The 16,867-nt window shown below is 26.8% G+C and overlaps 1 protein-coding gene across 1 annotated transcript; it reads right to left on the reverse strand.

Moving 5' to 3' along the window:
- Nucleotides 1-4,639: 4,639 nt before the first annotated feature.
- LOC115699123 (transcriptional regulator DEF1) lies at nucleotides 4,640-9,273 on the reverse strand. Its single transcript, XM_030626367.2, has 4 exons — nucleotides 9,051-9,273; nucleotides 7,489-7,797; nucleotides 6,797-7,075; nucleotides 4,640-6,062 (listed from the first exon to the last, which is right to left on the reverse strand). Exons 2-4 carry the CDS (start codon nucleotides 7,792-7,794, stop codon nucleotides 4,911-4,913), a joined length of 1,737 nt encoding a protein of 578 aa, XP_030482227.2. The 5' UTR covers nucleotides 7,795-7,797; nucleotides 9,051-9,273; the 3' UTR covers nucleotides 4,640-4,910.
- Nucleotides 9,274-16,867: the final 7,594 nt, after the last annotated feature.

Genomic DNA, 16,867 nt, shown 5'->3' on the forward strand with positions numbered 1-16,867 from the left:
TTCTGTAACTATAAATTTAAAAATTGGAAATTCTCATATTATTATTATTTTATTAAAATAAAATATTAATATTAATAATAAAATAAAAAATATATACATACAATTTTATGATAATTAAAATAATTAATAGAATCACAATTTCCACCCACATCCATATTTTCTTCTTCCATTTGCTATATTGTTTATATATCTCAAATTGAGAACTTAGTTAAGTTTATGATGAAGCAGTAGATTTTTCTATATATATTTATATTATTTTTTAATGTATATTATCTTGAGAATTTTTAAAAACTAAGTATAATTAAATATTAATTTTTAATAATTTAAAGGGTTAATCCAATAACCGATAATAAAAAAAATTAACTTTTTGTACTTAATTTTACTATTTAATTAAAAAAATATCTATTTTTACACCATATTAAAAATATATTTATATTTAACATTACTTTTATTTATCTCTTTCTAACTCAAATTCAATATTTTTTTATCTCTTTTAATAGAACAACTTCAGTTATATAATACAAAAATATTTCTTTTAATTAAATAACAAAATGAAACATAAAAGTTTAAAATTCTCTAATAATACATATGATTATATATATATAGTAAATTTATTTATATATATCGGCATTAAAATGAAGAAAATTAAATAAATTTGATAATTAATGAAAAAAGTAGTACAACTATAGTATAGAAGCTATAAGTACAAATTAATTAATTAAAGCATTTATCAGATTGGTACATTTAACTAATTCCTACCATATATATATTCTTAGGGTTGATATAATGGTGATTATTATTAAGTTGGTGTCCAGTCAAATTTATCTACATGTAAATATTAATGACAGACATAGACACTGCTTTACAATATATTATTTATTTCTATATTTATACATATATACATCATAAATAATTATATTTCTATTTTTAACTTGATGGGGTCATTTTATTCAATTAATAAATCTTTGTTAATTACAGTAATATTTATTATTATGGCATCATGATCAATATGGTCATCATGAAGCTAGGTTTATTATTTTTATTTTATTTTTAGTGCTAAGTAGTAGTCTAGGATTTACTATATAAATATTGTGAGAAATTTTTATTTTCTATAAATTATTTTTTGATTTTTTTTTTTGGTTATCATTTGTCATAATGAACTTTTTTAACAATTTAAAATATAGAAATATGTTTGACCCTTATCTATTTTTTAATATTTTAAAAGAGACTAAAAATTTAAGAGATTGACTGCAATTTGATAATTACTTTTTTTTGGTGAATGAGTTAACTTCATTGAATTATTAGAAAAAATTATACACAAAGACTGCAATTTATAATTAGATGATTTCATTAATGGCAATAATTTGTAAAAGAAATATATCATAATTGTTTTTAGGAGAAAATTAAGTATACCATTATTTAAGTATAATTAGATAAATTTTAACTGATTATTATTAATAAAATTACATAATTTATTAAAAAAAATATTTAGTAGCATATATTATTGTATATTAAAGTTAAATTTATGAATAATATATAAATAATATACATAATTAATTGTATTCACATTATTTTTTAAATAAATCATGTAATTTTATTAATATCAACGAGTTAAAATAATAAATTGCAATTCAGTCGAGACATTTATCTTGTTGGAAACACGACCAGGATTAAGAAAAACGAACTAAATAATCACCCTCCTCATTCCTAGATCATTTGACAAAAAAAAAAATTAAAATCAAATTAAAAAGAGTGCAACATCACAGTTAATCATAAGAAATAGTTATAATCAGTTTCATCAACCACTCAGAAGATACAATGGTAAAAATTAGACTAATTAAGATGTTTGCCCCCTAAACTTTGACATATACTAAATCACGTCCTGTGAACTTTTTTAGCCGTTAAAAATTCTCTCTAAACTATTGAAATTATTGGATTTAAAGACTTTTGTCAAATTTCATTCAATTTTACCAATTCGATGATTGTTTATGTACTAAATGCTCCTCAGATTTTGATATCTACCAAATCATGCTCCTCGAACTTTTATATGTACCAAATCATACTCGCCGAACTTTCATCTATATATATTAGATTTTTCTTACTAAAATTAAAAAAAAAATGCTTAAATCTAACAATTTCAACAGTTCAGTGAGAATTTTTAACGACCTTAAATGTTTAAGGGTATAATTTAATACATATCAAAGTTCAAAGATAAAAATTCTAATTATGTCAAAAATTATTATAACAACAGATTCATTTAAACTCGTAGCTTGAATAGATTCATTCAAACTCCTAAAAATTATTAAATGCATCATTTTGTTAATTAATTTGTTACACTGTATCTTTTACTCAAATGGTCTTCATTATTGTCTTCATGCAGCTCGAATATATAAATATATGTATATATATTATCATTTAAAAATCACTAAGTATTATTACTTGTAACGGCATTAATGATTAATGAACATAAGTTTAGAAATATAATTATAATTACGCGCACGTAAAATAATAAAAACACTATATATACATCATCATCAATAATTAAATTAGTTATATATTGTCCTAAAAATTTGGTAAATCTGACGATTAACACTATTTGGATGTATATATATTTATATGTCATCTCATTACTTAATTAAATAAATTAAAAAAAAATCAATTTTAATTAATTGGAAATATTAAGAGAGGTATTTTATTATTTATAAATATCATCATATGTATAGATTATAATGATAATTCCTACCTACAATTTTATCATTTCACTTTAAATCTTTCTGGTTTTTGGAAAGTATGAGAAGGTAGAAATCTTCTTTTAATGAAATATGAACAAAAAACAAAACCTCTCATCTCTCACTTTGGTCATCCTATTATTATTGCTCTATTGTCTTTTAGCTAATTGGGTAAAATGACCATAAAAATAAGGTAGTGTCTAATTTAGAAATTTAAAATTTTTAAATAAAATTAAAGGGATAAATACATATTTTGGGCAAGTTTCAAAAACCTACAACAATGCTAGCAAGAGGGAATATTTCTTAGAAAATGACATTTAGCTAATGTATATATTTTTCCTTTTATATTTTAAACTTGTAATTAAGTTAATTGAAATGAGAGAAGATGGAAAATTGGTGAGAAATTACTTTATGTCTTTATCTTCACTAAAATATCTAAAATATACTAGAAGAAGGCTAATACTAAAAGTTAAGATTAAATAGTAAATCAATTCCTATTTATATATATAACAAAGTTTATCTAACTTGGCCTTTTGCTAACTTTCTTAGGGGGAGGACAAATTTGAAGTCAATGTCAACCATAGTGTTAAGCCTTTTTACACATTTTTTAGAAGTAATTACTTGGGCCAACATGATTGTTTACATTATTATTATTATTTTAACAAATTCTTCAACATATATTTCAGAAGAATTAATATACATTTTTACACCTATTAATTATTTTTTTTTGTTAAAAAAATGAATATAATTTAACAGTGAATGGAATAATACTTAACAAGTTTGACGAAAATAAAGTCGCACAAATCTCACAAGAAAATGATTTAATGACGGCACCCTAATAAAAAAAAAAACCCTAAAACTCGCCCATAGCCAAAGTTACAAAAGACAAGATGATTAATACCATTATTACAACAAGAAAAGAAAAAATCAAAACAAAGCAATCACATAATTAAACCCCCTAAACAAACACAATCTTCCAAACAAAATTATTAAGACAAAAGGCCATCATACGGGAACCACCCGAAAAGGAGACACAACGTCACGAGGGTGCATAGCCTAGAGCAAACTCGCGCCCTCCCCTCACCGATTGCAACCTCCATTGGGTGCCCAAGGTTGGCAAACGCAAGCATGGAACCCCGATAACCACTATCCACAGTTAAGGAAGAGATATATCTCCATTGTGCGAGTTGCAACCACCACCACCACCACCACCACCGTGTACCAAAGAGCAGAAGCCACCGCTACTTCACCTAGGAAAAATGAGCACAAGACCCCAAAGGCTGCCGGTTACACAACTAACTTTAATTGCAATTTTTTTTTAAAAAAAAAAAAAAATTATAGATTTAAGTTATTTTGATATAACAACAACATGAAAATAACAAAAGAAAAAAAAAAACCAATCATAGTATCATTGTTAAAAAAAACTAAAACTGTAAAAAAATATCATTTAGGATTGTAAATATTTTTAATCTTCTTTTAGTGATGTTTCTTTACATTTTGTCAAACAATCTGCTAATTAAGTTGCTTATCTTATACTTAGAGTGTCTCGTTTATATATTGATCGTATTTTTTAGGAGTCTAATCTTCCTTTTGATGTCACTAACATTGTTGAGACCGAATACCGAATTGATCTAGTTGAATAAACTTTACAATTAACAAAAACCTTAAAAAACTATAATTCCATACTTTTATAGACTTTTTGTCATTTTTTTAGGTTGTTTTTACTAATAATATTCCAATAATTAAAATTCATTTTCCTGATCTTTCGTTTGAGCCCAACTCAAGAAGTGGAACAATAAAGCAAGGCCGTCCCAATAATTATTGGTCTTAACTTGACCTCTCAAATCTAAGTCACTACCAATTTTCCATTTCATCACTATATAATTTGATAAATGAAAACCAAAGAACACTTTGAAAAACAAAAACATCAAAATTAACAAATCATGATTCAACAACATCAAAAATAATAAAACATCACCCAGAAAATCCCAAGTATCCACCTAAAAGTTATTTTGAATATACACAAATAAGCAACACAAATGTGTGACTAAACATAATCGAATCACTGTAGCACCCTCTCTCTTTTCTTTTTCTCTATGATTTTTTTTTCTTTTCTTTTTGTTTTCTCAGCAATGTTGATCCAGGAATAAGCGAGATACTTCTGTACATCAGCGGTCAAAACTACCGACCAAACCAACCTCCTCTTTGCGGCTGGCCATCTCCCTCGTTCATCAGCTTATCCAACACAATATTCAAGTCAACCGCCTGGCCATTCTCAGTGAGCTTTCTAACGGTTGCCCTTACATGGTCTCTCGGGAACCCCATGGTAGAAACTTTATCGATCACATCATCAACAGGAACCCTGTTTCCAGTCCCAGAAGAACCTGAACTGTTGCCAACACCAGAAGCAGCAGCAGGTGGGAGAACCCGAGCAGTAGGCAGTTGTGGATAACCACTTCCACCACTTGGAGCTGAGGTTGAAGTGAGCTGCTGAGGTTTAACCGCAGAAGGATTTCCATATTGAGAGGGAGAACCACCGTAGTGAAACTGTTCATTAAGGGTGCCGGTTGGTGGGCCATATCCAGATGGAAAACCTGAACTAGGTCGACTAGATTGTGACTCGTACATATGAGAGGGTGGCGCATAGAACTGTTGAGATTGAGGAGGTCCACTTGGTGACTGAGGGAGTGGTTGGCGGAGGTTGGGTGGGTAGTTTTGAGAAGAAACGTATGGTAGCTCTTCGGAATGATGGGCAAGTGTAGGAGGGAGTTGAGAGGAATTGACAGGTGGAAGAGTCGGGAGCTGCTGTGGAGGTTGTGTTGGTGGCTGAGAGAACTGTGGTTGAATGGCAGGTTGAAATTGTTGATGGGGTGGTACAGCAGGGGAGGGAAGTTGCTGCTGATTAGGCGGTATTTGGTGGTACTGCTGGTTTTGTGGTTCTTGAGTTTGACCAGGAGGTGGAAAATAAGGCTCGTGCTGGGGAACAGGAGGAGGGATCTGATTCTGAGGAAATTGATGTGGATGTTGAACTTGGGGTGGCAGGTTCTGCTGCGGATTTGGCTGAGGAGGAGCATTTGGAGGAGAGAAGGAAGGTTGTGACGGAGGAGCATTTGGAGGAGAGAAGGACGGTTGTGATGATGGAAGGTTAACAGGAGTATGAAGCTGTTGGTGAGATTGTTGAGGAGCTGATGCTGCATGCTGCATGGAATCTACATGCGCCGTATTCTGGGCTTCTGAATTCTGATCTACTTTGGATACTTGTAGCTTCGCTAGCTGTAGCTGGGCCTCGAGTATTTCTTGTTTATCCTTTAAAACGAATACCCCAGATTGGACCTGCAATGGTTGTTAACAAAAGTAAAAGAGCACAGTAAGAATATATTGATCACGAAAACAGCATAAAAATAAACAAAATATCTACACAGCAAAAGAACCCGAAAATTCGCTTCCCTAAGTAAATGAACAAAAAATAAAAAGACCTCAGTACCACAGCATCTGTTTAAATAGTCATGGTGATGTCCTTCATAAAATACACAGATTTAACTCTTAACAAATATTTATCACCAAGGATGAAAAGTAAAATAATGGAAAAAGGAAACATGAAGAGGATTCCACGGCATTTGCTCTTACATGATCAATTTCAAATCTCAGACCATCCATTCACAAGTAAAAATCATCAGAAAGAAAAGCTTTTAAGAATAAACAAGACACTCAATAATAAGCCAACCACCACTGAAAGAGAAAAAAAAAAAAAAAGAAGCCAAATTCACATTTCTGTAAAATTTAACAAATGATAGAGCAAGTGAGAAAGAAAAAACGACAATCGTATCATGCTGTAGTTTACTTTTCTAAAGATTGATAAGCAGTTTAACTGAGCATGCATATGATAAAGTGGAGGGGGGGATAGAAAAAGGAAATGACGCTTAATTTATTATGCATCACTCATCAGATGTTATGACAATGCTACTAGCATAAGTAACCACATCAACAAGAGTATAATATATTACCAAGAAAATTTATGGCTGTATGCTTTAGCCTCAATCGAATGGAACAAAAATAGAAATGCATACCTCTCTCAGAATATTCTCCAACTGCCTCATCTTCCCATCAGTATTTCCATGATTGTTCCCAACTGATGTCTTCAAATCATCCACAGATTCCTCCAGATGTCTTGTTCTGCTCTCTAGTTGTGTCAATCGAGCACTAACACCTTCCAGAACATGTAGCAAATTATCGGCATGTTTTTTCATGGTCTTATCAATCTCAGCCACAATTGTTGAGTTACATGCACTTTGATCCTTCTCTAGAATGAATTTAGTTGGTTCAAGAGAGTCTAGAGAACCATAATTCTGTACCGAAGAATCACAAACAAAATTCACATTAAATTGAACCCAAAAACGTTGATATAACACATTGTCCAAAACTTGCAAATATATCACGAGGAAAAAGTACAAATATAAAAAGAATACTAAGCTGTGAAAAATCAAGGTCTTCAGATGATCAATGCGCACAACTTTTAAAATTAGTTCAATTTTATACTTGTAGAAGCCTAACCCTTATCAAGGATACTATACTTATAAAACTAATAAACACAGGTGAGATTTTCCAGTTGCTAAAGCACATTACAATATATATTAGACCCATTATCCCGTTACAGTTTCAAAACATGATAAAACAATCCAAAATTTTACCTATCATCCCATAGATCAAAAAAGCCAATTTCAGCTGATAGCTATATTTATAAAGGGTGCATAGTAATTACCCTGATAGGAGAGCCAGTTTGGGGCTTGAAATCACCTGAGCTCCAAGCCCGAGTGGTTCCACCAATACTGGGTGTAGCATCGAAATTCTGAGAGTGAGAAGAAGCTCCTCCTCCTAGTGTGCTTCCGGCAATAGGGCGAATTGGCTGAAAATCATAGCTTGGGAAAATATCATCGTTCTTGTTAAGCCCATTCTCATTTCCACCATGACCACCACCACTGAGATTTTCTTCTTTTTCCTGAGGATGGTTCATCAGGTTAATAAAATCTTTTCTTTGTGGAGATGATGCCTGGTGAGATAGATCCATTATCTGCTTGTCAAAATACAGTATACACATATCAGACAAGCTGTAAACTTTAAATAATCCAACATCATTTCTAACGTTAATAATATGTATTTTAATTAAAATAAACATTAGCTGTTCTTCTGAAGGTTCAAGTACTCTGGTTCCAAAATCAGTTTATAGAAGAATATGCAAGGTAAAGGTAGAATGTAGATTGTGGGCTCAGAGAGTTTAGTATATTTACTTGACAAGAAAAAGTTGACAAAACTAGTGCTTATGTATCTGTACACTGTACTTGACAACTTATACAAAGACATTTTAAATGATTTTCAATTATTTCTTTAATGATCTTCTTCCTCTTCAAAGTTCTTCAAGGACAAATAAAAGAGTGGCACAGAAGTGAAGACAAAAAAAAGTAAGAAGAAATTCACATGCCAAAACATATAAGTTGGAAAAGGAACGAGAAGAAATCCAAATGCCAATACATATAAGAAAAAATGAATGAAAAGAAATCCAAATGCCAATATATATAAATAACAAGAAAAAAAAAGTGGGGGTCAAATCTTTGGTTGATTAATTTAAAAACATTGCATGATACATGTTTTAAAATACGGCATAGTTATGGTGGTCACAGCTAAAGTCATAGTTCCCCTATAATAACATCATTGAGCAAACATGGGGGAGAAAACCACAGCTTTCGTAGTGTGCCAAGTTCCAAGAACTTGGTATGTAGAAAAGATGAAGAAATCTTCAATGTCAAAGAAATTGGATAGAACTATATCAAAAGATAAATTTGGACTGTAAATGAAATCAAAACACACAAGCTATATAAACAACTAAATTAAGTACCACAATGTTCACCAAAATGATCACAAAGAGGAGTTCATTTCCTCCCCAAATTATAATGCTAGAAGAACACTCCAAGCATTATCACCTCAAACAAATTCCAGAATAATTTCAAAATACTTGTCATCAATCAACTGAATCCCAAATTAAGATGAAGTAATTCAAAAGGAACCCAAACCCAACGGAAGTCTCAACGACGCGTTTCATATCAAAAATACAATTTCATGCTCTTTAAATCAACACTGAACGCAAGAGAAAACATTTTTGTCTCTCAATTGCAAAATTAACTGATCCAATAATTGTATGAACTGAAAACCCTAACAGTGGAGCACTGATCGAAGATAAAACGATCATCTATCTAGGTTTCAGCCATTAAAGTATGCATCAAAAAACATCCAAATACTTAAAAAAGCAAAATTGATCAGAATAATTACCAGATTTGAGGCAGCCAATGCTATCAACAACTTGGAAAATCGGCACCGCCACCGAAATCCGAGGGGCACGATCGTAATAAAGAAACAATTGAGGGTACTTTAGCAATGAGAGATTTGTGTCTGTTTGGGAGAAGAGAAAAGAAGAATATATATAGAATTTTCTTTTGTCAAAAGAAGAAGAAAAAGAATTTATAGACTTTGATATTTAAAAGACTTAATTCCTAATCCAACTCTATTCAAAAAAGCAAACAAAAAAATTTAAATTATTAAGTGATAATTGCACTCATGTTTATAATTGGCATAGATTTAATAATTTTCATAAGTATCAAATGTATATAAAATTATACTTTTCATTCAATTTCGTCAATATAAATTACGGTTTGAATTTATTAAATAAAAAATTTATACAAAATATTAATTTTAATAAAAATTTATATTTTTGTATTCAAATATTTGTTTTTTTTTTATATATATATTTTACAGTATTTTATAAAAATAACACGAAAACTACATGAAAGTAATAAAAAATAATAAAAAATAATATACAAATAACAAAAATTAATAACAAAATAACAATAGCAACATAAAAATAATATGAAAAACATCAAAAGACCATATTTTTTACAAAAAAAAAAAATTAAAAATCGTAAAAATATTTAAAATTTCGTACAACGGTATTATTGTAATTTTTTTTTTTGTTTATTTCTGTAATAATCATTTTATTAAAAGAAGATTTCAAAGTATTTCATTTTATATGTTGACCTAATGATTTAGCTTTTGGATCATAGTTACAAGTGTCATTTAAAGACACTAACAAAATTTATACTACTAAATTTAAAAAATTTATTTTTACTAATATTATGTATCTATGCCGCTAAAAAAATTATTCAATTTATATTGCTAACAAATACAAAAATTTGAGTAGTTATGTCACTATTTATCCAATAATGATATATCTTTTGCTTGATAAATTTTACATTCCTAATATAAAAAAATATTTACCTTACAAATCATTCACAATTATTTACAATTTTAATTTGAAATTAAATAAATAATTATTAAATAAACATTTAAGTTAAAAGAAATTTATAAAATGAAGAAGGCAATTGTATAACGTGCAAATTTGAGAAATACTATATCAGTTAATAATTTTTTTTTCTTTTTTAGCCATAATTCCAAATTTTTGTATTAATTTGAACTATTTAAAAGATTATAGATGATTAGTATTTTTATTTCTTTTTTAAAAAAAAAGAATAATTAGAGTTTTTTCAAAGGACTCTTTTTATTTTCTTTAATTTATTCCCATTTTATCTTATATTAATAATTATATTTTTTTCATTAACATTCCTGTACTTTAGTATCATATATTCATTAGAGAAATGGTATTCATACCAAGTTTAATGGTCGTATTTGTATAATTATAAAAGAATAAGTGTGTATTGTTGAAGAAGAAGTAGCTCTTTGAGGATAAATAACAGGCCAGCCTCCACTTGGTAAGGCCCAGCCCAGCCCAGCCCAAATAGGATATATTACGTACAATGGTCATTATAGTGAATTTATACACTTGATTTATGGAAATGGAGTCAAATGATGAAAATATAAATATGACAATAATGCATAATACATATTTTATATAAGACTTCGAAGAACAAATCTTTAGAAGAACAGTATAAACATGTCAAAGTAAGAATGAAAGTCATTGTAACAATATTGACACCTAATTATGATAAAAAATAAAAATAAATAAAAAAAGAGTGTAAATGGGAGCCTTGGGCCTGGAGAAAAGGAAAAACCAGGAGAGACCCATGAAAATAAATGAATTGACAGTGAAGTATGGGCTTGGGCAGTTACCCAATAAGGCACTTCACTTCAGCCCTAAAGGTCCAAAACTTTTATTTATTTTAATTGTATTCAATAAAGATGAGCAAAGCCTTTTAATATAGGGGTTTTTACAAAAATACTGAATTTTAGACAAAAGTTTACAATTTTACGGTCATATGAAATTTTTTACAAAAATTTTGTCTTTTTATAAAACAACCGTAAAAAGATAAAACTAAACAATTAAAACAATAGTGAAACAACTAAAAAATAACCATAGAACAACCGTAAAAACTTAACATACACAGTATAAAACTTACGCAGTATTTTTTTAAAAAAAAAAACACAGTATTTAAAAAAAAAAAAAAAACATTTGCCCCATAATAAAAAAAGTAAAAAGTTAGAAATTTATGTGGTGCAAAAACTCCAATAATATATATAACATACATTTTAAAATTTACACGTAGGCCTTAAATATTAGATTTTTTTTTTTTTTTTTTTTTTTTGCATTTTTACAATTTTCTTATTTATATTTTTTACAATTTTATATTATTTTAACGTTGTTTTATGTTATTGCAATGTTATACTATAAATAATAATTTTTCAGGACAACTTGCCAACAATAGTTTGTAAGAAAAAAAATAGTCTATAAAAATTTAAAAAAAACTCAAAATTCCGTAAAAACATAATTTTTTGATTGTTTTTAGGTATTTAAAAAATAATCCCTATAGTACTATTTAGTACTAACACTTAGTATTTATACAGAAATTTGAAAATCACTTTTTAGTAAATAGATGCAAAAAAAAAAAATATATATATAGATATATATATAATCTCATCCATTTTTTTAGGTTACATTAATTATTAAATTTTATTTTGATAAAAATTAAATTTATTGTACTATTTTGTATCATTTTAAAAAATATAATGTTCAATTTATCATTTAATAATAGAGAGTTTAATTAATAATTTTTACAAAACATAATAAAGTGGAAAAAATTTTGTAGAAAAATATTATAAATTATTTTACTCATTAATTAATATTATAAATATTATAAAATCTATTTCGAAAAAAAATATTATTAAAATTAAATTTTTTATGAGATTTTTTATTTTTACACTTTAAAGTAGTTTTTTTTTTGTATTTGTACGAAAATTCACATAGCAATCAACAAAATAAACTAAATCGCAATCCAAATTCACATAACAACTCACGTTAAAACTATCGAAACAAACAACGGAGCAATTCAAACTGTAAAAATAAAAATTAAAAAATTATATATATATATATGTAATTTCCTTTTTTATTGACATTATAAATAATTAATAAAAAGTATTCAATGCCACATATATAATTATAACGTATATCATTTACACATATGAATGACTCATTTTGTTTTGAATTTTTGTTTGTAAATAGTGCAATATATTTGACACGAAACTTACAAACATTGTTCATTTTTATGGTAATAATTAAGATATAATATGATATATCTATATTTATAGGAAATGTACGTGAAATGGAAATTAAAACGTAGTTGTAGCTAGTTATATAGCCATATATTAATTGCATGCTCTAATTGAAAGATACATAAATAATAAACATATTAATATTAATATTAATTAGGGTGGTCAATTAAATCATGCAATATTATCAAATGAAATGAAAAAGAAAAGGACTTTTGCTTTAAACATATAACAATTATAATTATATGTGATGAAAGCTAAGTTTTGCATATATAGACATAATATTTAATTATTTGAAAATATCAGAAAATCATGGTATTAATATGATTTTCAACTTTAAGTTATTGCACTTAAACATCATTAATTATTATATATCTGATCCCATCATATATATATATATATATATTTATATATATATATAAATACTTTTACGTCCCTGTACTTATTAATTAAGATATATATATGTATACATATATATATATTTATATAAATTGCTTACAGCTATAATTAAATAGATATATAAACACTTTGTTATCTAAATCAACACGTTATTATTACAATTATTACTTTACTATAATTGTATGCATGTAATTATTATCGTGCATAATTGTGTATATATACAATATAGTAGTATACTACTCATGGCTCACTAGCTAATTAATTAATCCTTTGACCTGAGTGATTATTTGAATGCTATATATCGATTTAATATAATAACAAATCTATATTTTGTTAATATTCAGATATACTCACTATTTTTACATTTGTCAAATTGATTCTTGTCATTTTGATTTTTCCTAAGAGAATATATATATATATATATATTTATATATATGATCTAGCAAAAATTAGCTCACCAGCCATCTTTTTTTTTTTTTTTTTTTTTACTTAGGGACGGAGACAAATGGTTTATAAGAAGAAAAAAATGGGCAAAAAAATTATTTCAGAAGGGTCGTTAAATACATTTTTAATAAAAATAAAAAAAAGAACAAATTATAATTAAAAAATATTTCAAAAAATTATATTATGTGAGAAGCCAAGTCCCCATAATCACTAAATAGTTATGCGCCTCCTTATATACATATATAATATATATTAAGAGGAGATTAGATACAAAGAGGAGCCCTTATATATCTATATTAGGACTTGTTTAGTACATACACACTTTGTTGTATTGTATTAGAATTATTAATTAATACAATATTATATTTGGTATTAACTTATATATTTAATAGATTGTATAAAATTATACTGTTTATACTATAAACTTGACACAACCACAAGTCGAACTCATACCCCATCCCAATCACCAACCTCAGACCTGAACCTTGATTCTAGATTTAGTTTCGGGGCTAGGGTTAGGGCTAAGGCTAGGTCTGGATTTGGATTCACAGTCTGGGGTCGGGTTTAGGTCCGTGTCTAAGGTCTGAGTTCAGAGTCCGAGATCAATAGGATCAATGCTAGGGCTAGATTTGGGTGTGGGTCCAAGATCGAGGATCAAAATTGGGTCAGGGTTTAGAACCGGGTATATGATGAATACTAAAAGAATATACATAGGATTTTATTCCTAACTAGTTAGGTAGGCCACGGAGATGCAAATATAAACATAGCAGAAGAAGGAGTGTTAAAAAGCGTTAATAACTTTTTTGTGTTAATATTGTTATTAGTGCACCTTATAAAATTTAATGTAATAACTTTTAACGAATATTATTAATTACTCACAAAATAACATATCTAAAAAAGGTTAAACAACACTATTACCCAAATACTCATAGCAGAAGGTCATGCGGATGAGGTTGAGGCCGGCATGACTTTGGTTTTGGACATTCATTTATTCATTCATTCATTAAATAAGGTCATTTAAGAGCTTGGTTGGACCATAGACATAGATGATCAGAGCTGGCAAAAGATTTATATATATATATATGTGGTATTTATTAATAATCAACACTCATCCTCATCATTCTACACTACTCTCCACTCTCCACTCCACTCCACATATAATTATACTACACACAATAATATAATATATATATTTATTTCAGCAATATTTTTACATAATTATATTATTAATCAATTTTGGAATTATAACTTTGTATTGTCTATTTATATACATATATAATTAATCTCTCTTAATTTGTCTTTTATTGATGTACCAAAATCATGCATTCAAGATAGATACCCCTTCATCACAAGTATAGAGCCCACCTCAATAAATTCATCTCTCTCTCCCTCTCTCTATATATAATATATAGTTGCCGAAAGTACTAAACTACCCTTACAAAATTTGATGTAAAATAATTTAAGTATTTTATTTAATTTTCTTGATTTGAATTCACACATATATAAATTTATATCGCAGAATTTTAAAAAATGTCTCAACTTTTTTAGAAAATACTAAAAATATAATCATAAATATAAAATTATTTTTCTGTAAACTAAATATTTATAAATTTGTAATAATTTCTTTATTAAGTTAATTTTTTAAAATTTACAAGTTTATAAGCATATTTTACATTTTTGTAAATATTAATTTCAGAAGCATATTTGCAATTAAAATATTATTAATATAATTATATAATAAGAAGCATTTTTTGAAAAATGGTTCTTATAATATTGTTTGGATATGATACATCACATTTATTAACTATATAATTAATAATATTCACACTAAATTTCATAAAATGACTATATAATTTTTGTAACTGTATACAATCACACAATTATATAGCATATACATATAATTTTTAATTTACATATATTTTATGTATATCTATAATTATTAATTCATCATGACTCATTATGAGACTTTGCAAGAAGTAGCTAAAACAATTTGTCTATATTAATATGATATTCAGCTTTATATATTTATTTATTTATATATGTATGTGAATAAATGGTTGGTAATGTAAGTAATGTTACTTTATTAATTGACATATATAGAAGAATTTTTGTTGTTTCAGATGAAGCCTTAATAATATCATCAACCTACCTTAATATCATATATTTAAGTTTTCATGTATACATATAACATATATATATATATATATGTACATCATTGATATATTTCAACAACCTAAGATATCAAATTAAATATACTTGATGATTATTTTTTCAAAATTTCATTGATCATCAGTAAATGTATAATCTGCATTTTGTTATTATGATATTTTGTACCATATTCATTTGACAAATGAAACAGTGCAAGTCAATATATATAAACCTTAGGCATCATCACTTCTTTGTTATAGCTTATTCTCATTATTTACTATCACAATATAATATGATCATATCTAATTAGATTTTGGTACGTAATTGGTAATTGTAAATATTTTATGCACATCACTTCATTTTTTATACTTTTTTTGGATTTTTTTTTAATTTTGTTTTTTTATAGAAATTTACAATATATTAATTAATGGGATAATCTAAATCGCAACTAAAATTTATATAATCCCCTATATAAAAATTACTGTAGCAACCGTAAATTTGAAAAAAAAAAATAATATATATATATAAAAAAAAATATATTAAAATTTTATTTAAAAAATTAAGTATATATATGTATATGTACTTAGCAAACATATGTTACTTTTAGTTAGTATATATATTCTTGCTAATTATTATATAAACTTGAATTATTTTTAGATATTCATAGTTTACTATTTATCTCAATATATAAATATATAAAAAGATATCGATTTCAATATTTACCCTGAGATATATCAAATATATGTAATTATGATTATGAAAGTTTCATTAGTTCATTATATTATATAATAAATGTAAAATCACAGATGATCTCACTCAATAATATAATATTATTTATTTACCCATCAAACTTAAATTAAATTGTATGAATAAAATTAAAGAATAATATTGAAGGAACCGTCTTTCGAGTTTATTTATAAAATAAAATGTAGGTGCTACTTAAGAATTTAGAGAAACAACAGCTGATGATCCTATGCAATTATTCTTGGTGTCATCTCCCAAAACATCTCCACCTTATTATTATTATTATTATTATTCATAAAAGACAAACTTATAATATATAGTACAGTAGTCTATATATATAGTTTTATTCTTTTTTAAAAAAAAAAATAAAAATAGTATAATTTTATTCATTGAAAAAATATAAAAGAGCATACTCAGTTGTTGTGTGGTGTACTCATGACATTCATTCTTGTTTTGGTTAATGGTTCAAAATTCACTACAGCCTTTCTTCAAAGAGATTAATTATGAAATAACTTGAAGGCTAATTTACTATTATTTTAAATTAGAATCCTCCAGATAAGTAAATTATTATAACTAACACGTGTTTTCTGAAATTATAAAAAGAACGAAGGGTGGAAAATTTTGTTACACCACGTAATCCATTTTAGTTAGCAAAAAAAGAGCATAATATTGTAGAAATATAATAAATATAAATGTATATATATGACAAAAATATATGAAATGAAAAATGATGATAGGGGTACTTTAGTCATAACTCGTATATATATACATACATATATTAATTACATAATAAATTC

Source organism: Cannabis sativa, chromosome 8, assembly GCF_029168945.1.
Source record: "Cannabis sativa cultivar Pink pepper isolate KNU-18-1 chromosome 8, ASM2916894v1, whole genome shotgun sequence".
In the NCBI taxonomy this organism is placed as follows: domain Eukaryota; kingdom Viridiplantae; phylum Streptophyta; class Magnoliopsida; order Rosales; family Cannabaceae; genus Cannabis; species Cannabis sativa.